Source organism: Stegostoma tigrinum, chromosome 28 (assembly GCF_030684315.1).
Source record: "Stegostoma tigrinum isolate sSteTig4 chromosome 28, sSteTig4.hap1, whole genome shotgun sequence".
Classification (NCBI taxonomy): Eukaryota; Metazoa; Chordata; class Chondrichthyes; order Orectolobiformes; family Stegostomatidae; genus Stegostoma; species Stegostoma tigrinum.
Genome location: NC_081381.1, coordinates 28,758,707 through 28,786,502, shown reverse-complemented (window position 1 = coordinate 28,786,502; position 27,796 = coordinate 28,758,707). Strand labels below are relative to the sequence as shown.

Below are 27,796 nucleotides of genomic sequence, written 5' to 3'. Positions count from 1 at the left end.
ATTGGACAGGTTAATAGCAGAGCCTACAATTAGCTTCATAATTACCCTTTGCATCTTAGCTTGTCCTCTCCATGGTAAACTTAAGTCATGTGGGGATTTCTTGGAAACTAAATGCTGTCATAATCAGAAGCCACATAATCCCCTTTCAGAATACTCCATAAAGTTCATTTTGTTCTTAAATAAGACATTTCGCCAAGGAAAATACAGAATTTCCCAAAGCAGGTGGGTCAGACTATTGAATTTTCTTCCACTATCTTTTAGGTAATTCATTCCAGATCACAAAAACAAGCAAAATCTGGTTCTTTTGTCCATCACCTTGAATCTCTGTCCTCTGGTCAATGATTCTTCATCCAGTGAAAACTATGGTTTCAAAATTCTTCAATTTTAAACACCTATGTCAAATCTCCTTTTAACGTTCTCTGCTTGAAGACATCAAACCCAATTTCTTTGTATATGCACATGACTCATGTCCCTCATTCCTGGTATAATTGTAATAAAATCATCTGTGCACACTCAAGACCTTGACATCGTTCACAAACTTCCTTAATCTGTAACATTATAGGAGTAGGCCTTGCATTCCCTCAAATTTGCTCCGCCATCAAATAAGATCTTATTTCAATTTTCCCTTGCTATGTAATCGCCATATGCCTCAATTTCCTTAGAATGAGGTATTGACTGATCTCAGCTTTGAATATACTCAATGCCAGAGCATCCTTAGTCCTCTGTAGAAATCCACAGATACAAAATATCATAGGTGATAATTAACCTCCTATTTTGAAACTTGCCTTGTTATAGACAAATAGCTTCTTAGCATCTAACCCATCAAGCCTTTTTAGAATCACCAAATCACTTCATACAAGCCCATTTGGCTGAATGTCTTCTCAAAGGCCGACCCCCTCATCCCTATAAACAATCTTTGTTGTACCACTGCTAAGACACAATGTATATGGAGTCCAAAACTATATTACTCCAAGTGTGATCACAATAAAGCCCTGTACAATTAAAACAGGATTTCCTTACTCTTATACATTAATTATTTTCAATAAATAACCATCCCATTTGGCTTTCCAGTAGTTTACTATACATGCACATTAACTTTGTGATTTGTGCACAAGGATGCCAAATCCCTCTGCAAAGCAACTTTTAACAGAATATTGAAAACTGGCGAGAACAATTTCTTCTGTTCTTTCTATGAAGCAAACTATATTATTTTGCCACATTTTACTACATCTAACAGCTTCTTTGTCCACTCAACTATCTGTATCCCTCTGCAGTTTCCTGTTCTTCACAGTTTACTTTTCCTTCTACCTTTGTAACATCAGCAAATTGATACAATACTCAGTCTCATCATTTAAGCTATTAACATAGTGCAAGTTTTATACATCTGAAATCTCAGCAATGATGCTTGCAGCATTCTTTTCGTACCTGCCAACCCAAATTATGTTTATTCTTGTCTTTTGTGCTTATTAATCCTCCACCTTTGCTAATATAGTGCCACCAACCCCCCAAGATTTCATCTTGTACAAACTTATTGAATGCTGACAAAATAACCAAAAACACAACCAATGGTTCTACTTTACCCACCATAGAAATGCTTCTCCTTGTCTCTCTCTCTCTTAATAAAGCCAAGGATCAAATATGCTTTAATAAAACCAAGAAGAAGTGTGGATGTGGAAATCTGAAATAAGTTTCTGGAGAAACTCTGCAGGTTCAACGGCACGTGTGGAGAGAAAGCAAAGTCATTTAGGTTCTGGTGATCCTTCATTTGATGAAAAGCACTGGATTAGAAATGTTACCTTTGCCTTCTCTTCACATGCTGCCAGACCTGCTGAGGTTTCTCCAGCATTTGTTTCTGTTTTAATATGCTTTACTAGGTTTCTCAACTTATTCTTCCATCTTCAAAAAATGTGTGTATATACACTAATTTAAAACTGTATAAAAGTCACTGTAAATTACCTCAAAACCATGATCAAAAGAGATCACTTCATATTTGTGAGTTAAAGTGAATCGGCCATTTTTCTCCTGACTTCACCAGTTTGTCTATTCAAGTCTATAATAATCTGCTAAATTTTCATGATAATAAAATGTGAGGCTGGATGAACACAGCAGGCCAAGCAGCATCTCAGGAGCACAAAAGCTGACGTTTCGGGCCTAGACCCTTCATCAGAGAGGGGGATGGGGGGAGGGAACTGGAATAAATAGGGAGAGAGGGGGAGGCGGACCGAAGATGGAGAGTAAAGAAGATAGGTGGAGAAGGTGTGGGTGGGGAGGTAGGGAGGGGATAGGTCAGTCCAGGGAAGACGGACAGGTCAAGGAGGTGGGATGAGGTTAGTAGGTAGCTGGGGGTGCGGCTTGGGGTGGGAGGAAGGGATGGGTGAGAGGAAGAACCGGTTAGGGAGGCAGAGACAGGTTGGACTGGTTTTGGGATGCAGTGGGTGGGGGGGAAGAGCTGGGCTGGTTGTGTGGTGCAGTGGGGGGAGGGGATGAACTGGGCTGGTTTAGGGATGCAGTGGGGGAAGGGGAGATTTTGAAACTGGTGAAGTCCACATTGATACCATATGGCTGCAGGGTTCCCAGGCGGAATATGAGTTGCTGTTCCTGCAACCTTCGGGTGGCATCATTGTGGCAGTGCAGGAGGCCCATGATGGACATGTCATCAAGAGAATGGGAGGGGGAGTGGAAATGGTTTGCGACTGGGAGGTGCAGTTGTTTGTTGCGAACTGAGCGGAGGTGTTCTGCAAAGCGGTCCCCAAGCCTCCGCTTGGTTTCCCCAATGTAGAGAAAGCCGCACCGGGTACAGTGGATGCAGTATACCACATTGGCAGATGTGCAGGTGAACCTCTGCTTAATGTGGAATGTCATCTTGGGGCCTGGGATGGGGGTGAGGGAGGAGGTGTGGGGACAAGTGTAGCATTTCCTGCGGTTGCAGGGGAAGGTGCCGGGTGTGGTGGGGTTGGAGGGCAGTGTGGAGCGAACAAGGGAGTCACGGAGAGAGTGGTCTCTCCGGAAAGCAGACAGGGGTGGGGATGGAAAAATGTCTTGGGTGGTGGGGTCGGATTGTAAATGGCGGAAGTGTCGGAGGATAATGCGTTGTATCCGGAGGTTGGTAGGGTGGTGTGTGAGAACGAGGGGGATCCTCTTGGGGCGGTTGTGGCGGGGGCGGGGTGTGAGGGATGTGTCGCGGGAAATGCGGGAGACGCGGTCAAGGGCGTTCTCAATCACCTGTCCGTCTTCCCTGGACTGACCTATCCCCTCCCTACCTCCCCACCCACACCTTCTCCACCTATCTTCTTTACTCTCCATCTTCGGTCCGCCTCCCCCTCTCTCCCTATTTATTCCAGTTCCCTCCCCCCATCCCCCTCTCTGATGAAGGGTCTAGGCCCGAAACGTCAGCTTTTGTGCTCCTGAGATGCTGCTTGGCCTGCTGTGTTCATCCAGCCTCACATTTTATTATCTTGGAATCTCCAGCATCTGCAGTTCCCATTATCTCTGATGCTAAATTTTCATGTCTTGTTCCAACTGCAAGCTTTGAAATTGTGACCTGTACACCCCCAAGTTAATGTCATTAACACATGCAAGAGTTGTGGTCTTAACAACGTGAAGGAATATCACTGCATAATTCTCCAATATGAACAACAAATCACTGTTGTATGCTTTCTGTATTCTGGCCAATTTGGAATCCACACCATCACCTTTCTAATCACAGGGACTTTAAGTTTACAATTCTACTACGGATCAAACTCCTTCTTGAAAGTCCATGTCCACAACAACCTCATCTCTGAAATTCAAAAGAATACAAGTCAAATGATTTGCCTTGAATAAACTCAAACTTGACTGTCATTAATTAAACTGTACTAATTAATTTGGGATCAGAATGTTGAGGGATATGATAAAGTAATTTTACAAAACTGTAGCAAGTAGTCAGTTACATTAACGACAAACTTATTTGCTTGGGCACATTTTAGGCTTGGAGATTGTGGTGCTGCCCCTTAATTACACCAGCCCAATATTGAGTTGACAGAATTAGAGTCAGTCTCTTTTTAAATGGATCAACTAAAATGGGATTCTTACCCTTGATCATTCCTGCATTCTTAGTCAGAGCTGTACAGCATGCAAACAGACGCTTCAGTCCAACTCATCAGCGCCAAGCAGATATTTTAATGTAGTCCCATTTGCCAGAATTTGGCCCGTATCCCTCTAAACCCTTCCTGTTCGTACACCCATCCAGATGCCTTTCAAAAGGTTGGAATTGTACGAGTTGCCACCACTTCCTCTGGCAGCTTATTCCAATAATGCACCACCCTCTGCAAGAAAAGGTTTTCCCTCAAGTCCCTTTGAAATCTCCCCCTCCTCACATTAAATTTGTTCCCTTTAGATTTGGAGTCCCATATCCTGGGGAAAAGACCTTGACTATTCATCCTATCCATGCCCCTCATGATTTTATGAACTTCTATAAAAGGTCACCCCTCAGCTTCTAATGCTCCAGCAAAAACCACCCCAATGTATTCAGCTACTCCCTAGCTCAAACCCTCCAACCCCTGGCAACATTCTTATCAATCTTTTCTGAATCCTTTCAAGTTTCACAACATTATCCTATAGCAGGTAGACCAGAATTGAATGCAGTATTCCAAAAGTGGCCCAACCAATGTCTTGTACAGCTGCAACATGACACCCCAACTCCTATACTTAACGCAATGACCAATAAAGGCATGCATACCAAAGACCTTCTTCATTATCCTGTCTACCCACAATTCTACTTTCAAATTATAAACCTGCACTCCAAAGTCTCTGTTTGGCAACACTCCCCAGGACCTTACCATTAAGTGTGTAAGTCCTGCTCTGATTTGCCTTCCCTAGATGCAGCACCTCACATTTATCAAAATTAAACTCCATCTGGCACACCTCAGCCCTTTGACCCATCTGATCAAGGTCCCATTGTACTGAAGTAACCTTGGCTGTTCACTACGCAATTTACTAACTATATCTAAATTGATGACTGTTGCATAGACTCAACTTCTATTTCTTAGAATGTACATTGAAGGTATAGAATTGTGTTTACAGTGATGAACAGGAGCACCTTTAAAAGGTGGAGAAAGTAGAGAGTAAGGGAGCATAACTTTTAAAATTGAAGTTGGTCTTCCAAGGGGAAACAAGTATTGCAAAAGATAGCACAGACCTAGAACATTGCCACCAAGAGAAAAATAACCTTTTTGGGGAAGCTGAGAGGGGAAGGGAGGACTAAAACAAATCAGACCTAAACTTAGTTAACAAGGTGTGGAGCTGGATGAACACAGCAGGCCAAGCAGCAGAGGAGCATGAAAGCTGACATTTTGCGCCAAGAAGGGTCTAGGCCTGACACATCAGCTTTTGTGCTCCTAAGATGCTGCTTGGCCTGCTGTGTTCATCCAGCTCCACACCTTGTTATTTCAGATCCTCCAGCATCTGCAGTTCTTATTATCTCAGAACTAAACTATTTTGTTTTATTGGTTAAACATGTTAGAGGTATGATACCAAAGCTGGTAACTGGAATAAAGACTGATCAGCACAACCTAACTGAATTGCAGACAAGCTTGAGGGGACAATTCTCTTCCAGTTCCTACAAATGGTTCAATACTATTTTTTTTTGCCTTAATTATTACATAATTCAAGAACCATAAGACATAGGAGCGGAAGTAAGGCCATTCGGGGCCCATCAAGTCCACTCCGCCATTTAAATCATGGCTGATGGGAATTTCAACTCCACTTCCCTGCACTCTCCTCATAGCCCTTGATTCCTTGTGAGATCAAGAATTTGTCGATCTCTGCCTCCACTGCACTCTGTGGCAATGAATTGGCTGAAATGTCCTCTCATTTCCGTTTTAAATTTACCCCCTCTAATTATAAGACTGTGCCCATGGGTCCCAGTCTCCCCGCCTAACGGAAACAACTTCCTAGCGTCCCCATAGAGGACGCAACAATAGTTCTCTAAGAAGCATGGGGATATGAATTTTTAGAGGGAAATCGGCAGTTCTGGTAGGAACCGACTGAACCACTTTGCATGTCGTTTCTTAACCTTTTCATTGCATCTTGCTAAATGTAATTTTCTTTCGGAATAGGAAATGCGCTTCCAATAGGTCGCATCTAAATTTCATGTCAGCAAATAGACCTCGGTTCAGCCTCTGTATAGAAGTCAAATCACTGAGGTAATTCAGGTGTGAGTTGGCGACTTGCATGTGCAAATTAACAATATTAGATTATTTCACCAGTATCTACGTGAATGCAGTTTAACTGGAACAAGTGGGGCTTAGAATTTTCATTCCTCTTTATGAGGACCATTGGTTTTCTAACTCGAATCAGAACCCAGAGATGCTAAATCTTCGCATTTCTATTGGCCTCGAGATTCCTAATCATGGGTAGGATTTTTATAAAAGTAGTAATAGAAGTTCTCAGTGAGAATATTTTAAATAGGATTTGGCAAATGGAACAGGGATTCTCCACACCGAGGTTTAAACTGCAGCAATTAGGCAGCCAATTGTAAGTGACAAATTCAATTATTATTTCAAATATTTCAACGTTGGGCTTTACTACATGTTGACAGAATATTGATATTAACTGAGAATTCCGCTGGGGGCCATGCAATGCCAGTGCCTGAAGAAAAATTCCCAGAGAATGTCGATTATTTTTCCCCTTTTTGGTGCAATTTCACTACCTTGCGAATGTAACTTGTCAACTGATACAATTTATAAGCAATACCAGACACCGCTTATTTAGTTCGAGAAATTTAACACAGTTGCCTCAAAAAAAAACTTACGATACAGCCGCAGAAACGAAATCAAAGAAAGATAAATCTCAAAATGCTGCAGCGTAAGGGCAAGCATAGTCTAATTAACGGCGTCAAATCCTGACTGAAGGGCGATTGTAACCGGACATCAGAATTTGCACACATGGGAGATGCTACTTTTCCCACCCAGCGTCATGATAGTCTGATAATAGAAAACTGCAGCATCTGCAAATGCGATGTAAATTAATCATCCACTTTATTTTGCAGTTTGCTTCCATACAAGCTTTTATCTGAATAAATTGACAATTTTGCACCTTTGATAACCCTTCATGGGATCCCATGATGTTGACAATTAAGTCAGTGTCGCATTCACACTTTGGAATAAATTAAAATCACATCCATATTTGTAGAATACGATGGGATTATATATAAAATGGCTGATGTCAAGTTAATGCAATAGAAAAGTTACTTTCTGGACAACGCCACACGGTGGCGATAGCCGCGAAAAGTACGTCATTTTATTGATATTTCAATTCTTGCTCAATAACCAATTGTAATCGTTACTCTTGTCGGTTCAGATATCTGAACCAACAATAAAACAAATGTTAGCCTCCATTAAGTGACAAGAAAACAGCAGTCAGAATATCTTGTTGAAAAAAATCCTCTTCCATATGAACTCCTACAAACAAGCTTTGAACACTGCTGTCAACGAGGAAACAAAAGTTCCACACAACAATCTATTTAATAGCCACTACAAAGCCATCCTTGCCAGGGTACGAAGTTTAAAAGAAAAAAGACAAAACAAAGGACGCCAACTGGTAGTCACTAAACAGTGGAAGGGACAGAAACTGCAAAGTCAAATCATTAAACATGCAACGGTCCCAAGTCCTTGATTAACGGCACAGAGCATAAATCACCGAAGCAACAATTAGAGTGCATGAAGTTTATTTTCGAAATTGTCGGAGAGCAAGAGTACGCGTCATCCTCACGGAGATTTAATACCAAATCAGCATTGCACAATCTAATAACCATTCTAGCTGGTACACTTAACGTTTTCCAATTCTGGGGCTCAATGTTAAGCTAATTGCTTTCAATAATATTCGTTTAAAAAACCCGTTCAAACTATTTACACAGTCTCACAATGAACATTACGTTCACACTGCCAAACTCCAGAGGAGAAAAAATGTCCCGAACAGTGGACTAACCTCAATATGGGACAGGAGAGGGGGACACAACTGAACATTGGTTTTGACTGGAGTTTCATCCAATTGCTTTGGACCAGTTTTACAATTTAGATCTTTCCTTTATTCACAGGTAGCTCAGTAAATGGCTTTTTTTAAAAAAAGACAGGAACCCTGTACAATATTGGCAAAGTACATTGATCATTACAAATTAGTGTTTCACCAGTACCAACCAACCAGTAGATGAAAGCTGCACAATGAAAATTCACCTAATCAGTTAGCTTTTCTTACATTTCAGAAAAGTGCAAAAAGACCACAAAAGTATGAATGAAAGAAATGTTTCCATGTATATACTGAAATAGATGCAAGATACAAGATATGGATTAAGCGTTTAAGTAACTTGCTCTTAATTACTCAGACACAGTAAAATTTAGAAATTAAGGTGTTTAGTACTTTTGTTCAGTTTGCCAAATCACAATCCATTACTGGAAAAAGCATCAATAGAGCTAACAAGGTGTAGAGCTAGATGAACACAACAGACCAAGTTGCATCAGAGGAGCAGTTCGGCTGACATTTCGGACCTAGACCCTCCTTCAGAAAATTCAATAGAGCTGTTTGATTTACTTACAGGAATACCTGTACAATACCTTTGATAATCACCTTAGTATTTGGAGTATGAAAGTCTTTCTCCAGATCTCTTCAGTTATGCTCCATACATCAAATGTAAATACTTGCATAAAAGGGTAAATTTATTAATTCTAGCTACCATAACACTTAATACAAGAAACAGGCTGGTTGACCAAATTATAGCAGTTTTTATAATTCAGTGGTTGCCATAGATAGGGATTTAAAATTACTAACATTTTCATTTTTGCATGAGCATTGGCATTATTCCTTGGGAAACTGCAAAAGCAAAAGTACAATTCTTTCTGCTGAGTCCAATTAATTCTCCCTGTACTTGCAGGCTCCCACAAGTGCAGCATTCGCTGTTGCATCAGTGTCAACTTTACCCTATTAAAACCATTATTTATTATGGCCTGAGATACTCAATCATGACACTTGAAGCAGAATGCACAGGCAACAGGACAATATATCACTCAGTCCTATACAAATGTATATTAATCATTGAAACAATTTGAGTGACATTTTTTATTTAAAGCTTGTTGAAAGATGGGACCAAGTTAAGCTCGAGAGATTGTTCTCCTTTCATAACAGTCCCTCCTTCCTATATATAGCTTTCAGAGAAGTCTTTCATTATGTACAAAAATAGAATTTACATTCCCAGAACTTCACCCAATCACCAAAATTGTTTAATCATAGACTGCTATGAATGTGAAGATGGTACATTACAGCAAAAACTAAGGCAAAAATAATCACAGGCTGAGTTACCAAGCTGCTGGAATAATCCAGACAAACACCAGCTCAAAAGTAACTGTGATGAAACTCACACAATTGATAGGCTAAAGAATGAGAAAATATATAATTATCAATCTAGACGTGGTGGGCACTTAAAAATCAACTATGCACAATTATTTTGAAGGTTAAGAACACCAGTTTGGAGTCAACATTTCCAAGGTGGTGCATTACAGATGGTGACATTCTACACTACGATCAGACAGGCAAAATGGAAGGCCCGTTATTTAAACACTGATACATCCCCAGGGAGTCTATGCAGTCTCAAACAATAAAATACAAACTGAACTTATACATGCTAAACTGATAAAAGGGCAAAAGACAGCAATGAACTAACATTTTTTGTACCAAACATCACCACTTGTGGACGGAATAGGAGTGCTGTGACTGGAACATCCTGCATGTGAGGCAAAAGCTCATAAGCTCAGGTGCTTGTGTTACCTGGTCTGGATCTTTCACAACTGGAAGTACCTACACCGAAGCAACATTCCATATGAAGTTGCAGCTGGTTGATGGTTAATTTATTAGAACACTTTAAAAATGATAGTATTTCATAAATAACATTTCCTTTTAATAAGGACTGAGGTATGATTTGTTTTAAAATTATTTGCAGGATTCTAAGGATTGTAATTGATATCATATGCAAAATTTACAGAACAGAAGCACCAAAGTCCATTATTCATAGTCAGTGAATCATTCACTCCCATGTATTTCCATTCTGCACAACCTCAAGGCATATTCCATCTAGATTCTTTCTAGGGCCAGTGTCAAAGTGAAGCTCAACAATTCAGAAAAAAGGTAAAAATCAAGGTGATCCTGATCGTGTATGGTTATCCAAAGTTTACTTTTTGTGTAAGTAATGGTTTATCTAGTGAATGGATTATCCAGTTTTCAAATTATAAATGTAATCCATTTTTCAGAAATGAAGAGCATCCTATATGGATTTTAGAATAATTTATGCCCACATACAACACTGGCAGTATTAAGATACTGAATACAGCCCAATGAAATGACGATTATGTAGAGGTCACAATTCAGCCCTACAGCAACTTCAGTTTAGAGAATGAAGACAATCAAGGTTTACATTCTAACTTTCAGTGCAGAATGGATACACCAGACCAAACAGTTCAAACTGTTTCAGCAATTGCTTACTTAGATACAGCAGTATAATCAGATTCGAAATGTTTACATTAAAAACCTGTACAAGCCCAGAATGGCCAGCGATCCCATCAAATGAATAAAATGAACACTTCATAAATAAACCATTCCATTATCCCATTCTATAATCATTAACAGCTACCATACATATTTCAGAAGATATCATTTTGTTTCTCTTTCAAAAGATGCTGCAGAGTTAGTCTCCTCCAGGGAGGTGAAGGCTCTTGATTTGTAAGGCAAGCCGCTTGCATAGTAGTCAACATCATGGTGGGTTTCTGCACCAGGTGAAAATCCTCAATGTTTTGCTAATTTCATCTTATGGTACTGTTTTGTACAACACCAATACTCAGGGCTTGACTAAATGTACATGAACAAAGCCCTTTGCACCCTAGAAAAAATAGGGTTAAAGGTAACTGCTGTAGGTACAGGCAGATGGAGTCCATTTCCTAGATATCGGTTCATCAGCTCACAGAACTATCACCTTCACCATCTCGTTCAAATTCATCAGTGATTTCATCTGTGTTCCCTGAGTCACTACTTGCTGCAGAACTGAATGATGGAGATTTTCTGTTGCGTTTAGGGGATGAGAGAGCAGGGAGGAAATAGAGAAGAGAAACACAAGTTTCTAATTAAATCAACTAGACACAAAAATCAGGCAATGCGATCATAGTCTTACAGCATTGGAGGCCATTCGCCCCATCATGTCCACCATTTCTTTGCAAAAACATTACCCACTTGTGCATTTTCTTCACAAGCTCCTCCCCCCCCCCGTTTCAAGTAGAATTCAATTTCCGTTTGGCAGCTTCTACTGAATCAGATTCGACTAGCCACTCAGACAATACATTCAGAATTTTTAATGGCAGTTCATGGACAATTTGACCAAAAGGTTCAGTAGTTTAAGAGAGATGCTATTAATTACAAGTCCCTAGAATTTGTTTGGTTGATTTATGTTGCTGTGCTCCTTTGATCCCACAAACACAACAATTTCTCCCTCCCTGATAATAAAATGCGAGGCTGGATGAACACAGCAGGCCCAGCAGCATCTCAGGAGCACAAAAGCTGACGTTTCGGGCCTAGACCCCGCATCAGAAAGGGGGATGGGGTGAGGGTTCTGGAATAAATAGAGAGGGGGAGGCAGACCGAAGATGGCGAGCAGTTTCAAGGCCGAAGAGATTGCAAGAGAGTTGCAATGGGAGAGAGATTCCCTGAGGTTGGTCCGGAGGGAGGAGGGTAACTTCTTCAGGTTAGGCATCCCTGGAAGAGGCTTCGCAGTGAGGTTAAAATTGTATCAGTGATAATGGGAACTGCAGATGCTGGAGAATCCAAGATAATAAAATGTGAGGCTGGATGAACATTCTCCCTCCCCATTATTTTTAGTTGCTTACTGGACCTGTACACATACCATCAATTACACTTGCCTTTAAAAGTTGTCTTTCGTAATTAACAAAGTACACTTTTCAACAACTGATCATTATTCACTAGCTCTGTAATGTTCGAATTTGAACAATTTAAAATAGTGGAATCTCATTCTTTGGGTGGTTAAATTTAAGTCATTTAGAAATAGTCAAATATAAATTTTTTCTAACAGTGTTACTGAACACAAAACATTAACTATCTCTCTCCACAAATGCTATAGGCCTAAGTTTCTTTTTCCAACACTTCATACTTTCAGACCTCCAGCTTCAATGTTTTAATTCCTCCCACCAGTTTTTGTGCTTTTTCCTCCCTCAATCTGATCTTACGTTTATTCTTCTTTCTGTACTTGATAGAACTAATTCATTTTATTTCTGTTGTTGTTCCTCGTTGTCCCCTTCTTTAATTCTTAAAATGTCAGTGCTTAAAAGTGATAGACTATTGCTCCTGCTCTTGCAAAATATTCACACTGACTTGGTATCAGCTCTGAAAATAGGTAGGGCAGACTAGGAGTCAGAAAGCTAGCTCAAGTAAATGTGTAGCACTTCTTACCTCCCTCCTGATTGTTTAATGAGCCGCCGACAGGTTTCCATTTGCACATCGAGGCCACGTTTCATACTGCACATTTCCATGTATTCATGGAGGTGGCGGTTCATATCGCTTTTGGCACTGGTCAATTCCAGCTAAAGCAAAAGAAAGATGCAATGAGTGAAGTGCGATGAGTGGATTAGTTGTGAAACAGGAGATAACTCATACATTGAGGGAGCATAAATAGATGGTAGTACAGCAAGTGGATCCATAGCATGAGATTATGTTCAGAAATTATTTAACATCAGGTTATGTCTAATGCACACTGAACAAGATCTCACCTCTATTTGGTCAATGGTTTCCTGATACTCCTTTTCTCTAGTTTTGAAGAGCGATTCAGTTTCTTTAATAACTGTTTCCAAAGTTTCATCCTTTGAGTAAAACAGTAATACATTTTTAACTACTCCAATATCTATAAATATGAAAAATAGCCTGTAGAAAGCAAACATACGCACTGTGCCCCAGCATTTGAGACCAGACTTGATAAATATTAATGTTACCCTTCATGAAGTTTGAGATCAGCATGAGCAAAATAAACAACTTAGTTATTGACTGACATCTGCAAAGAAAATGCTTTTGAGCTGACAATTGTGATTGGGAGGTCATTGTTGATTACAACTGCGATTTAGTGCTGAGACTGAAAAAAGTGACAGGAGCTCATTTAGGATAAAACATTTCCCCCTCTCTATCTATAACCTGCCAATTCTGCTGCTCTGTTCAGAGACTGAACCATTGGGAAGGATACATTTTGTACTGGGAGGACTTTAAGGAATCAAGCGCCAATGAAGATGGAATGACATTACCCATAACTGGCAGTGTTACACCACTCAGATACAGATATTATGGGAGTACAGGCTAGTACTTACTGTAATCTCCACACATTGTGCCATCCAGGTATCCTGGAGGGGGGAGGGAAAAGAAAAATCAGAAGCTGGGTAAACAGAGGCCAGATTATTCAGTTCACTAGCGGTCATGAACACAACCTCTGGGAGCTGGGAGGTGTAGGTCATTTGCTGACTCCTCAGTGGGGAGATGGTAATGAGCAATATTGTATATTATGCAAGGAGTGAAACAACAAATTATACAACTTGCTTGTTAGGGAAATAAATGATTTGAGCTTATCCCCCAAAATTATTGGATTGGAGATTAAAATGGTCACTTTACCAAGATGCAAGGGTAAGGAAGGCCAGGGCAGGGAGGGCTACACTTAGCTCTTTTCTATATTTTAGAGAAGCAAACTACTTATTTATTTTGAAGTCACCTATGGTTTCATTGAGATCTTAACCCAGTGGAACATATCGCCTTCATTCAATCAGAATCTGTGTTAGACAATTTGTTCAAGACAATGGCTTCCATAATGAATAACACCTACATAATGTAGGACTGTGGACCAGGAGTTTTTTTAAAAAACAATATTCATAGTTTGACAACAAAGTGTGAAGCTGGATAACACAGCAGGCCAAGCAGCATCTCAGGAGCACAAAAGCTGACGTTTCGGGCCTAGACCAGTTCCCATTATCACTCATTCATAGTTTGACAGACTCCTTCAGTTACAACTTTGCAGTGTACGCTGAGTTATGCGCTTAAGGAGATGAGTACCTCAGTTGGAGGCTCCACAATAGCTGTGTACTCAGCAAAATCTTCCCAAAGCAGTAGAGTTTCTTCATTTTCTTCCCAGCTCAAACTGTCACAGTCATCCTCAAAGTCAAATGTCTCTCGACTGGGAAGAAGCAAACAGAATATTAAAATAAGAACAAAGGACTGTGTATGCTGGAAATATAAAACAAAAACAAAGTGCAGGAGAAACTCATTAGGTCTGGCAGCATCTGTACAGAATAATCGAGTTAGCATTTTGAGTCCAGTGATCTTTTGTCAAAACCATTCTGATGAAGGGTCACAGGACTTGGAATGCTAACTGTTTTTCCCTTTGCAGATGCTGCCAGTCTAGGAGTTTCTCTAGTACTTTGTTTTTGATACAAAGTATTAAGTCCAGATAATATGCTGAGATAACAATGTATAGAGCTGGATGAACAAGGAAGGGTCTAGGCCCAAAACGTCAGCCCTCCTGCTCCTCTGATGCTGCTTGGCCTGTGTTCATCCAGCTCTACACCATGTTATCTCAGATTCTCCAGCATCTGCAGTTCCTGCTATCTCTGAAACATATACATACTATCGTGTTTTCAATCTCATTTTTTTTCTCTCCCGAAGTCACCAAGGAGTCAATGCAAGCAGGGATAACGTACAAAGTAGAAAACTACATTTAATATCAAAAAGCTCTGACACTTAGGGTAAACTAGAGTATTTAAGGGAAAAAGGAGACAATTTAGTAGTCCTCAGTTTTAAACATGCCCATTACAAGTGAGTAAATGCATGGGAACAGTATAATAGGAAGAAACAGGAGAAAGACGTGAAATATATTCAAAAAGGGATAGTTTTTGATTTTTGTTAATTTATACCTCAAAGATGAGGGGCAGAATTACAGAATGAGCTAGCTTAGCTGAGAAGATTGTGAAAAGACATGCAATTTAGGAAGCTGCTCCTTTTTCCCTAAAATGGGGGCAAAGAAGGGACAACTAACTAAGCCAATGCATAATTTATTTAGTATTTATTTTTCACTTTGAATCATGTAACAGTTCTTTTTTCTCTTTCACATTAACAAATGTAAACTGGCTGTGGAAGAATTTGGTGGTTTGAGTTTGTCTCATGGTGTTGGGATGGAACAGAGAAAATATGGTATGCTAACTATGGAATTTCATTTTGATCTGAGAACAAGAAGCCAGTATGGGAAATCGGGTCTAGGCACAGATTTGTTAGGATCAGCAAGAGTTTGCAAATTAATTTTAGTTTGAGAGAAAGTGGCCTTGTTGTCTGTGATCATGAAAATACTCCCTTCAGTCCAGCACTGAAGATTGATAAGCTGTCAGAAATAACACCCCAGTAAAACTGCCTGAGTTGTTCAATCATAGCATGAGCTGTCAGCCCAGGAAAAGTAAAGCTTTGAACAGGATAATGATGCAATTAAAAACAACAAAGTAGGCCAAAACCATATATTACATCGTATGTCACACAGTCATACCAAAAGAGCAGCATAAAAGACAGACTTTGAAAAGGACTAGTTTTTGTAGTGAGTTAAGTGGCTTTGTCAGTCACTCCAAAGATGTTCTTGGAGATCTGTCAACGTATTGACCCCAAGCCAGATCCGAACTCATGGGACGTCAGAGCAATTCTATCTTTGAGTGTATATACAATTGCTTGTCCTTGACAGAATATACTATTGCTTAAATAAAAGTAAAGTACTGCAGATAGGTGGAGATCTAAAGAAATCCAAAAGGACAGTAAAATGCGAGGCTGGATGAACACAGCAGGCCGAGCAGCATCTCAGGAGCACAAAAGCTGACGTTTCGGGCCTAGACCCTTCATCAGAGAGGGGGATGGGGGGAGGGAACTGGAATAAATAGGGAGAGAGGGGGAGGCGGACCGAAGATGGAGAGTAAAGAAGATAGGTGGAGAGAGTGTAGGTGGGGAGGTAGGGAGGGGATAGGTCAGTCCAGGGAAGACGGACAGGTCAAGGAGGTGGGATGAGGTTAGTAGGTAGGAAATGGAGGTGCGGCTTGGGGTGGGAGGAAGGGATGGGTGAGAGGAAGAACAGGTTAGGGAGGCAGAGACAGGTTGGACTGGTTTTGGGATGCAGTGGGTGGAGGGGAAGAGCTGGGCTGGTTGTGTGGTGCAGTGGGGGGAGGGGATGAACTGGGCTGGTTTAGGGATGCAGTAGGGGAAGGGGAGATTTTGAAACTGGTGAAGTCCACATTGATACCATATGGCATCTGCAGGTCCCATTATCTCTAAAAGGACAGTCATTGGACTCAAAATGCCAACTTTGTTTCTTTCTGTATGGATGCTGTTGGCGTTGTAGAGTTTTTTCAACACTTAATGCACTATTACTTGGTGGTTAAATAAAAGGTGAACCACATTTAGCAGGACAGTGAGAGTTTCTGTAAGCCACTGATAGCTAAACCAGAACATTTACTCCAAATAAAGGGTTCTTACATAATAAAAAACAATAAATAGATTCTGAATAATGTCAACAAGTAACAAGCTCTGCAGAAAGATATTTGGATGAAAATGGTTGAAAATAAAGCCGAAGTGTAAAACATACACTGTATATGAATTCTGTAGCTTTAAATTTCCATGTTTTTGAAATCTAAATTCAAATTCTCAGACTGCTATGATGGGTTTAACTTCAGGCTGGATTATTAATTCAGTAAAATAATCACTATATCAAATGAATTCAAAGTTTTAAACTATATTATCACATACATCAAATACCTCTAAAAAGCTTACAGCAGACTTATTTCAGCGATGGAGCAAGGGTGGGGTTCAAATCCAAGTCTCTGGATGATTAAACAGGAGCTTAAAATGATAGAATGGAGCCTTATGACAATTTAAAGTATGTAATACCATAGAGAACAACATTGAATACATTAAGCACTGTGATAAAAGGAATAAAGGGAGGAAAAAAGTGACTCAATTAGGATCCAACACAAAGATGAACCCTGAAATTATGCTAGAAACAAAGATTAAAAAGGGTAGGAAAAGAAAGGATGGGGCTGCAGGACTGACAATTTGAATCTTCTGTACGTAAAGACATGACTGATGATCTAAACAAGTACTTTCCATCTGTTTTCAATAGGAAAGAGAATGCTGCCAATACAGTGAATAAGGCATCCATAAAAAACAACAAAGAAGCTTTCCTTAAAAGGCTGATGATCTGCAAAGTAGAAAAATCAATTGATCTAGTTAGCACACGAGGGTAGGATGAACACTACAGAAGGTTTTGTTGTAATTTTCTTTGGATGTAGCAGTGGCACCACACAACTGGAAAAGTCAAAATATTGCAAACAGTTTAAAACTGTGGGGATGAACTTTGCAGACAGAGACCTTTCAGCCTAACATTGGCAAAACTTCAGAACTCAAACATTTGGGACAAAATTAATGTGAAAAAGTGGCACAAATCAAAGTAAACAGATTTGTTAAAGGAAAATTGTTTTTGACTGACTTCATTTCTACTTTAGAAAGCTAATCCAAGTTGATGAGAGTAACATGCAGGAGTTTTCAAAGCATTTGGCCACGTAATACATTGATTGCTGTAAAATTCAAATCTGAAGGATTGTAGAAACAATAGCAACAAATACAAAATTGATTAAAGGACACAAAGCAGAAAATGGTGATGAACTAATGATTTCAAGACTGGAGTGCATATATGATGCTGTCCTCAGGGGTCAGTGTTGAGATCCTTGCTCTTTGATAGATTTTAGTAATCTGACTGTGTGTACTTCATAAGGCATAATTTCAATGTTTGACGCCGCAAAACATGGAAAGGAGGATAGTAAGAGACTTCAGCAGAACAGACTGTAAAATGGACAGTTGCAGGGCAGATTAAAATTAACAGATGTGTGAAGGAGTACAATTTGGTACGATGAATGGTGTGTGGTGTGTAACAGCTTACTTGGTCAATCCAAATTGCTGTGCGAAATGCACTTTTATATCTGCTGTGATCTAGAACTTCAAATAATGATAGTTGACACTCTAAATTTATTCCCATAATTAGGCAGTCCTGGAGTACATCCTGTTCCTATTGCCACATATGGCAAGTATTTGACACTGATAAACTGTTTGGCTAAATTAGGAGTAGATTTTTCTTGACCATTAAGTGCTAGGGTGGGACATGAACCCAGAACATCTGGCTCAAAGGCAGCAAATTACCCACTGCACCACAAAGATCTCTTTTAGGATGAGTTAGGAGGGGCATTGCAAGCTAAAAATTGTAGAACTAGGAAACCAGCGGGTACACGCACAAAAGTTGGAAGGACAAAACGAGAATAATTGTTTTAAACAAAGCATGCAGGATATTTTAGGATATTAGGACATAGATTATAAAGTAAGGAAGTTATGCTAAAACCTTTTTTACAAAGGCTGGTTAGGTCCTAGCTGGAATCTTGCATCACAAGCTAGACTCTACTTTGAGTCAGGGCTTTTAGAAAAGCTTAGTGCAGAGGAAATTACTAGATTAATACAAGGCATAATGGGATTCAGAAGTCTAGAGAAAGACTAATAACCTGTTGATTTTAGGACACGCAAAGCTGAAGAGATATTTAACAGGTTTTTGAATTCAAGAACAAAGATTGAATAAATTGGACTGTTGTCCTTGGGGAGAAGGTGGCTGAGAGGAGATTTGATCAAGGCTTTCAAAATCAGTGAGTTGGATAGACTAAGTACGAAGCAGCTGTTCTCACTCAAAAGGAAGAAAAGAACAAGAAGTCACAGATTTAAAGAGGCATGCAAGAAAAAGGCTTTCACACAGCAAGCAGTAAAGAGTATAGAATGCATTGCCTGGAAATATGGCAGAGCCAAGTTCAACTGAAGCATTCAATTGCATCTCATGATATTTGGATAGATATGGTGATCTGGGGAAAAGGAAGGAGGTTGACACTAGGAAATAGAACCACTGCAGAGACAAGAGGCTGAATGGCTTCCTTCTGCACCCATAACAATTCTATTCTATGAAGAGTTCAGATAAAGTATAAAAAGTAAATTTATGGCAAGATTTAAAATTATTTTCCCCAAACTGATTATGTGCACCACCAGTTCATTTTGGAGGGCAAAAGGATTGAAGTTAATTCACTGAATAGAAAAAGATCAATGTTGATCCCCTTCCCACTGAAAAGCACAGCATGAAAATGTACCATTTCAATGATGCAGTGCTGGTCACATTTAGAAAAGAATTTTTAAAGAGTGCAGCACTCTTGATGCATTTAGAGTTTAACATTACCTCTCTTCCATCCACATACACAGCCGGCCCACAATACAATCCAAAATTATACTGTGCTATGGAACTAAATTAACTGAACTCGAGAGGCTTTAATGTACCCACAAATGATGTTCCTCTTATCCACTTTTCCCATGTTATTAATACAAGATCAATTGGAAAAGCACTTTGTTATTAGCTGTAAAATATAAACTAATTTCACTAATGTGACCAGACTCCTTTACTTACAGTTGATTGAGCATTCGCTTCATTTCATCAGTTATATTGAGAGACGTGCTAACATCATCATCAGAGTGCCGTGTGGTATCCCCATCAGTTTCTGAGCTCTCATCATCACATGCTGGCTTTTTCTCTTTCTTTTTGCTGACAGTTGTTACCTTAAGTTCAGAACAGAACAACGTTAAACAGCTGGGTTTAAAAAGAAGGTAATTTCTAGTGAGTACAGGAGCAGCAAAATAAGACAGAGTAACATATGGTTGTAGAAATCATGAGTGAGAGGGGATTTCCTGAAGCATTAGAACCAGCTCTGATGTAGGACTCATCAAGAAATCACAATGGCCTCAGTCCTATTGAGGTATGTTGTCCTAAGGAAAGTGAACAACTGTAGTGAAGGAAAGCTTACACTAATTTCATATCCATTAAAATGTATACAAAATCACTTACTTTTTAAAGGCTAAGGGAAAGGGCAAGTTAATGAAACGAGATAGCTGAAACACAGACAGCACAACTGCAACAGTTCCATGATTAATGGATCTGGGTCCATTGAAAACTCAGTTGACAATTTTTAAAAAAATTGTCAACTATTTGGAATAATTCAAATTTTTATTTACACAAGAAAGGCATGTGTTTATTAAGTTATATTGCTGATTTATTCCCTCTAAACTCCAAATGAAATTTAAAATTGTGGAACTTGTATACAACTGTGATCAATTTTTACGTTTCACCCATTACCCTGTAAATTACTTCTTGCAATAGACGATTCCCTTAAACCCAGGAGAGCTAGTATCTTCAATCACTTTCTGGCATGAAATGTATTTATCTTCAAATTGTCAATTTCAAAATCCTTTATCTCCATGCACATTACGTTAATTGCAACAGTTGTTTCCTTTCACCTGGAACATTTTGCTCATGTCCTCAGAGTTTCGCTGCTGTGCCACATCACAGAGCTTGGCAGTGATGTCAATCCTCCGACAGATATCCATATCTACTTTCATAGCTTTCTCTTGAATCTTGGTATCCAAATCAGACATTTGCTGCAGTGGAACAGAACACAATTTTATCACAGGTTTTCTGAACTACATTTCCTCTTAGATCAGGTGAAATGAAGTGAAATGCTCACAAACTTAATTCCTCCAATTCATAAGATACAAGAGCAGAATTAGGCCATTCAGCCCATCAAGTCTGATTTGCCATTCAATCACGGCTGACAGATTTCTCAATACCATTCTCCTGCCTTCTCCCCATAACCCTCAAACGTCTCACTAATCAAGAAGCGGTCTGTCTTAAATAGACAGAATGATCAGGCCTCCCCTGCCCTCTGCAGCAATGAGTTCCACAGATAAGCCACCTGAAGAAACTCCTTCTTGCTTCAGTCCTAAAGGGTCGTCCCTTCACTGGGGCCATGCCCTTGAGTCCGAGTCGGTCCTACTAGGGGAAACATATTCTCCATCTTCTATCTAGGCTTCTCAGTATTCTGCAAGTTTCAATCAGATCCCCTCTCATCTCTAAATTCCATTGAGTACAGACCCCAAGTCTATAACCACTTCTCGTATGAGAACTCGTTCATCCATGGGATCATTTTTGTGAACTTCCTCAAAAGAATTCTAATAGATTTGTCAGACATGATCTCTCCTTGATGAAATTGTGCTGACTCAGCACTGTATAACCACGCACTCTCAAGTACTCAGCAATCTCATCCTTAACGGACTCCAAAATCTTACCAATGACCGAGGTCAGGATAACTGGCCTATAGCTTCCAGTCTTCTGCCTCTGTCCCTTCTCAAACAAGACAGTGTTACATTAGCCATTTCCCAGTTCTCTGGTACCCTCCTGAACTCCAGTGATTTCTGAAAGATCATCCCCACCAATGCCTCTAGTCTCCTCAGTTATCTTCTTCAGAATTAGGGTGTAGCCCATCCGGTCCAGGTGATTTATCCACCTTCAGACCTTTCAGCTTCTTCAGCAACTTTTCCTTTGCGATGGCCACTACACTCAAATATGTCCCCGGACTCCCCTGAAGTTCTGGTATGTTGCTGCTATCTTCCTCTGTGAAAACTGATGCAAAGCAGTTATTCAGTTCCTCCGCTCTTTGTTTCCTACTACTACTTTGCTAGCCTAATTTTCCAGCAGCCCAATGTCCATTTCTCCTCTTTCCTTTTAGAGAGCTTAAAAAAAATCTCTTGCAGTTTTCTTCTATATTACACTAGCTCATTGTCATTTCAGAATCTTGCACTTATTGTTCTTTAAGTTATGCTCAGCAGTCAAAAGCAGATCAATGCAAACAAAACTTGTACAGCTGACCTCAAACAATAAAAGAATGCTGCTCATTTAACAGGGATATAGTAATTACACAATCTGGCAGCTGTGCTTCAGCACCTTGCAACGTGCACTCTAGATTTTAAAATATTTAAAAAAAAACACACTATCCTAACCAAGATAATAAAATGTGAGGCTGGATGAACACAGCAGGCCCAGCAGCATCTCAGGAGCACAAAAGCTGACGTTTTGGGCCTAGACCCTTCATCAGAGAGGGGAATGGGGTGAGGGTTCTGGAATAAATAGGGAGAGAGGGGGAGGCGGACCGAAGATGGAGAGAAAAGAAGATAGGTGCCGAGGAGAGTATAAGTGGGGAGGTAGGGAGGGGATAGGTCAGTCCAGGGAAGACGGACAGGTCAAGGAGGTGGGATGAGGTTAGTAGGTAGGAGGTGGAGGTGCGGCTTGGGGTGGGAGGAAGGGATGGGAGAGAGGAAGAACAGGTTAGGGAGGCAGAGACAGGCTGGGCTGGTTTTGGGATGCAGTGGGGGGAGGGGAAGAGCTGGGCTGGTTGTGTGGTGTGGGGGTGGGGGGGGGGGTGGGGGGGAGAAGAGAGATGAACTGTGCTGGTTTTGGGATGCAGTGGGGGAACCAGCCCAGCCTGTCTCTGCCTCCCTAACTTGTTCTTCCTCTCACCCATCCCTTCCTCCCACCCCAAGCCGCACCTCCATCTCCTACCTACTAACCTCATCCCACCTTCTTGACCTGTCCATCTTCCCTGGACTGACCTATCCCCTCCCTACCTATACTCTCCTCTCCACCTATCTTCTTTTCTCTCCGTCTTCGGTCTGCCTCCCCCTGTCTCCCTGTTTATTCCAGAACCCTCACCCCATCCCCCTCTCTGATGAAGGGTCTAGGCCTGAAACGTCAGCTTTTGTGCTCCTGAGATGCTGCTGGGCCTGCTGTGTTCATCCAGCCTCACATTTTATTATCTTGGATTCTTCAGCATCTGCAGTTCCCATTATCACTAACACTATCCAGCCATTTTATTTCTCCTATAACACCTATACAAACTATTTTCTTTTGGATAGTCCAGAACAAAAAGCATAACCTTAAACTAGCGTTTTGGTCATTCAGGAATAACGTTAAGAAATACCACACTATCAAGGCTAGTGGAAATTTTAAAAAAATTCCCTCTTAAAACCTTTGAGGCTCAATTAAGATTTTAAAACTGATATTGATACACGTGTTAGATAAAGGCTATGAGTAATTACAGACCACATTGGTCAGATGGTGAAATGATACAGACCCAGCATAACCTAGCTCAATGGCAGAGCAGGCTGGAAAGGGTGAATGGCCTCTTCCTGGTGTACACACGCATGCAGTTATTCTGATATAACATTTCTAGTACTAAATATGCAATAGCTCCATCAAAAAAAACTTGCATCATACAAAACAGGGTCAGCTTTTAAGATGGGGCAATGTGGTTCTCATGATATTTGAGATGAGATTTTAAAAAATTACAAACCCAGAGAGCTAGATCTTTCTTTCCCTAAGAAAAGCTGCCTAAGCTACATGCTTTTTATTACAATCAATAGCAATATGTATAAGGGATTGATGTACTCAAATCCTCCATCAATCTTGAAATGGCAGAATTAGCTGGGAGAATGAAGCCTTCCAAAATGAACAGACACTTGAGCCTTAAGAAATGATAATCTTAATGGATCATAAAGATTGAAGCTGCTATATTTACAGCAAGAACACCTCCTCACTGGCGAAGTGAGGATGTTGCACCTAGTGAAATTTCTGTTAAATTTTTCGATCTATGCCCTAGTTCAGCAAGGAAAATGACTGCATCAACCTCTATACAAGTGATCCAGCTACTTTTTTTTTAAAAATAGTGTCACAAGTGATGTCCTTCTCTGGATGCATAATAACCACTGTTCAACACAGTCTTCTGAATATGCAGCTCTTCCAAAATGAAAAAAAGTGTTTGCAGATTGCACGTTGCTATTAATAAAACACCCACTCACTTGTTCAATCTGTCTAGCCATTCACTTCTCCTTGTGCCCCCAGAAAAACCAACTATGAACATTTATCTGTCACCATTATGACCAAAGAGCCTTTGGGTCCATAATGAGTTCCAATACTGCAAAGATTTATTTTGAAATGCTCAGCTCAGGAACAAATTTCAGAACATGAACAGCAAAGAAAGATTTTGATAAATGATCAATATCACTGTCCACTATTCTAGCTCTATCTGGAGCGCACAAATATGTTTTCACAATGATAATTTTTAGTTTATGGGCAGGAGTGTTATCGTAGTAGTGAATTAATCTTTCATTCAAAAATTTCTCAAATATAATGAGCCAAATAGTCTCTAATGCAATAAACATTTGCTTGATCTATCAGAAAAAGTGTTTAATTGATGCAAGTTCGTTCAGTAATCAGAATTATAAGAAGTTCATTAAAGAACTAGTTGACTGCACGTTCAAGTATCATATATCAAACTGCATTCAAGTGGAATGCACATCTGAAAAGTGGAATTTCTCAAAAAAAATCAAATTACAGTAGCAATTCTACCAAATATGGTAGTGAAATAAACTCAACACAGCTGTGGTTAAAATCTTGCACATCCAGACTTCCGGGTCTGCAGTCAGAGTCAAATATGCCGTGCAGTCATTTGTAACCATCTGGAGTCTGGACAAGCCAAAACACTAAGGAGAATCCCATAGAAAAATCTTAGCTGAAGTTTTCGTTGAGACATGATATCATCCTGACTCATCACCTATATCAAGTCTCAACAACTAGTGGAATTTTTTCCTTTAGAAATTGATCTGCTTTAGTTTTTAAACATGCTGGGTTTGCTTTTATATATACACACAGGACTGAAGCCAATTCTCCCAGTTACTATTCAGAATAACCAGTCAAAGTTAATTGTTTAAAAATACCCCATGTGGAACTTTCCAGTTGCTATAATTGTTCAGAACGTGACCTTAACTGACTGCTTCCTCCAGAGGATCTCACAGCAATGTGCACATTTTCAATTTTGATATATTCCCATCTATGGATGATTAAGATGGGGCTATTGAGGATTTCAAACAAATGTGTATTTAAAACAAGAAAAAAAGTGATTCCTTGCTACACTCTCCAGGGACCCACTCAATATTTTTAGTGATAAAATTGCAATAGCCTGAAGTTTCAATATAATTTCAGTTTAGCTAAGGCAGTTTATGATCAACTTTATTACTGTTCATTTTATTAAAATTTTAAAAACCACATATGGGTGTTGGTGTGCAGATCAGTTATGCTTCACTCTCTGCAGAAGACACCAACTAAACTTTTGATTTCAGCTTTATGAAAAATTAGAAACTCAGAGGCAGCAGCAACTCAGGTAGGGAAGGGTTTGGCAAAGAGAGTTTAAAGAGTATCAAAATAATAATTGTCAAATATTTAAAAACTGCCACTCAATTTAAAAATGCTTAGGCAGAACAGACTGCAAGTGAAATTTAGTACCCGACAGCTGGATTATCAACTACAATACATACTTGGTACAAAAAATGATCTCCAGGCACGCAACAAACTATAAACTAAATTAGAACAGACAATAAAGAGATGAAAGTAGGCTGAAGAGATGGGTTTTAACAAAGCATTAACAACCAAAAAGCAGTTTAGGGAAAGATTGCTTTCAACAGCAGGAATTAGGGAGCTAAAGGTTTAATAATCAAGGGCTGGGCTACACAAAAGAAAAGATGCTGGATATCGGAATCAATGAACGTGGAACTTGTGGGAATCAAAAGTCAAAGCTACTACAGCTCAGATGATCACACAGCCCATTGTGCCGGAGCTGATTCTTGCACAATTGAGTCAGCTTAACTTTCCCACTCTTTCCTCATTCTCCTGCAAATGTTTCTCCTTCAGGTATTTATCACGCTTCTTTTTAAAGGCAATTAAACTCAGTATCCACCACACTATCAGGCAGTGTATCCAAATTCTGGATACCCATTGTATGACAAACATTTCTTTAGGTCACCTCTGTCCTGTTGTAAACACCTTAAATCTGTCCCTCTGGTCATCAACCCTCAAGCAATTAAAACAGATTTTAAACTATTTTAACGAAACTATCATAATTTGAAGCAAGTCTATCAAATTGTCTCTTAGCCTTCACTATTCTGAGCAGAGTAATCCAAATCTTGTAAGGTTCTTTGACATGTTGGCGCATGGCAGGGGTGCTATGGCCTAGTGGTATTATCACTGAACCGTTAATCCAGAGACCAGACAACATTCTGGGGACTTGGGATCGAATCCTGCCATGGCAAACAGTGGAATTTGAAATCAATAAAATATTTAGAATTAAGAGTCTAATGAAGACCGTGAATCCATTGCTGATTGGTCAGAAAAAAAAGGAAACAGCCATCCTTTTCTGGTCTAGCTACATGTGACTCCAGACTCTCAGCAAAGTGGTTGACTCTTAACTGCCCCCTGGGCAATTAGGGATGGGCAATAAACACTGTCCAGCCAGCAATGCCCTCATCCCATGAATGATTAACTTTTTTTTCCCCCTTTATCAACTTTCACATAGCTGGACTGAACTACATTTACCACATTTCAACTCACTGTACCGTTGGCTAGCTGCAAGACAACAGAGGGTGGTGGTTGATGGGAAATGTTCATCCTGGAGTTCAGTTACTTGTGCTGCAAGGATCTGTTTTGGGGCCACTGCTGTTTGTCATTTTTATAAATGACCTGGATGAGCACGTAGGAGGATGGGCTAGTAAATTTGTGGATGACACTAAAATCGGTGGAGTTGTGGATACTGAAGAAGGATGTTGCAGGTTACAGAGGGACAGAGCAGGGCTGAGGGGTGGCTAATGGAGTTTAATGTAGAAAAGTGTGAGGCGATTCACTTTGGAAGGAGCAACAGAAATACAGAGTACTGGGCTAATGGTAAGATCCTTGGTAGTGTGGATGAGCAGAGAAATCTAGGTGTCCATGTGCATAGATCCCTGAAAGCTGCCACCCAGGTTGATCGGGTTATTAGGAAGGCATACAGTGTGTTAGGTTTTATTGGTAGAGGGATTGAGTTTCCCAGCCATGAGATCACATTGCAGCTGCACAAAACTCTGGTGCGGGCCGCACTCGGAGTATTGCGGATAGTGCTGGTTGCCGCATTATAGGAAGGATGTGAAAGCATTGGAAATGGTGCAGAGGAGATTTACCACGATTTTGCCTGGTATGGAGGGAAGGGCTTATGAGGAGAGGCTGAGGGACTTGAGGCTGTTTTTGTTAGACAGCAGAAGGTTAAGAGGTGACTTAGAGGTGTACAAGATGATTAGAGGATTAGAGAGGGTGGACCGTGAGAGCCTTTTTCCTCGGATGGTGATGGCTAGCACGAGGGGACATAGCTTTAAATTGAGGGGTGATAGATATAGGTCAGATGTCAGAGGTAGGTTCTTTACTCAGTAGTAAGGGTGAGGAATGCCTCCAAGCTGTGGGTAACTCTATGGGAAAGGACAGCAGTTAGATAAGCTATGATCATATACTGAATTGTAAAATAACAATATAGTGAAGAAGTGGTGTAGGCCTACTCTATTGACCTGGCTTTTTTCCCCATTGTAACTTTTCTTTCATTAAAAAGAGGCAAGCTGATGCGGCTGTTAAAAAAGCACAAAGTGATCTTTGATTTCATAAAGAGAGTTCAAAAGCAAGTTGTGCTGAACCTTTATAGCTCACTGCTTCAGCTTTAGCTGGAGTAGTATGTTCAATACTCTGGGCACCATACTTTACAAAGTCTTAGAAGAAGTGCACACAAAAGCACTAAACTGATATTGTTGATCAGAGATAATGGGAACTGCAGATGCTGGAGATTCCAAGATAATAAAATGTGAGGCTGGATGAACACAGCAGGCCAAGCAGCATCTCAGGAGCACAAAAGCTGACGTTTCGGGCCTAGACCCTTCATCAGAGAGGGGGATGGGGGGAGGG

General features: G+C 40.2%; 1 protein-coding gene and 1 long non-coding RNA gene across 6 annotated transcripts in view; one reads left to right on the top strand and one right to left on the bottom strand.

The window, feature by feature from the left end:
• Positions 1–27,796, top strand: part of LOC125466487 (uncharacterized) — a 50,672-nt gene that overhangs the window by 11,987 nt on the left and 10,889 nt on the right. The window lies entirely within an intron of this gene.
• The window catches only part of iffo2b (intermediate filament family orphan 2b), a 49,354-nt gene continuing 28,597 nt past the window's right edge, over positions 7,040–27,796 (bottom strand). For 2 of the 4 annotated variants that reach the window (XM_059655621.1, XM_059655622.1), the window contains exons 4-10: positions 20,452–20,592; positions 19,568–19,716; positions 14,113–14,233; positions 13,380–13,412; positions 12,795–12,884; positions 12,478–12,608; positions 7,040–11,079 (exon numbers count right to left, since the gene is read on the bottom strand). In XM_059655621.1, coding sequence (XP_059511604.1) covers positions 10,974–11,079; positions 12,478–12,608; positions 12,795–12,884; positions 13,380–13,412; positions 14,113–14,233; positions 19,568–19,716; positions 20,452–20,592 — 771 coding nt within the window. In that variant the 3' untranslated portion in view covers positions 7,040–10,973. The remainder of the gene's footprint in view (positions 11,080–12,477; positions 12,609–12,794; positions 12,885–13,379; positions 13,413–14,112; positions 14,234–19,567; positions 19,717–20,451; positions 20,593–27,796) is intronic. The other 2 variants (XM_059655623.1, XM_059655624.1) reach the window with 1 other exon arrangement.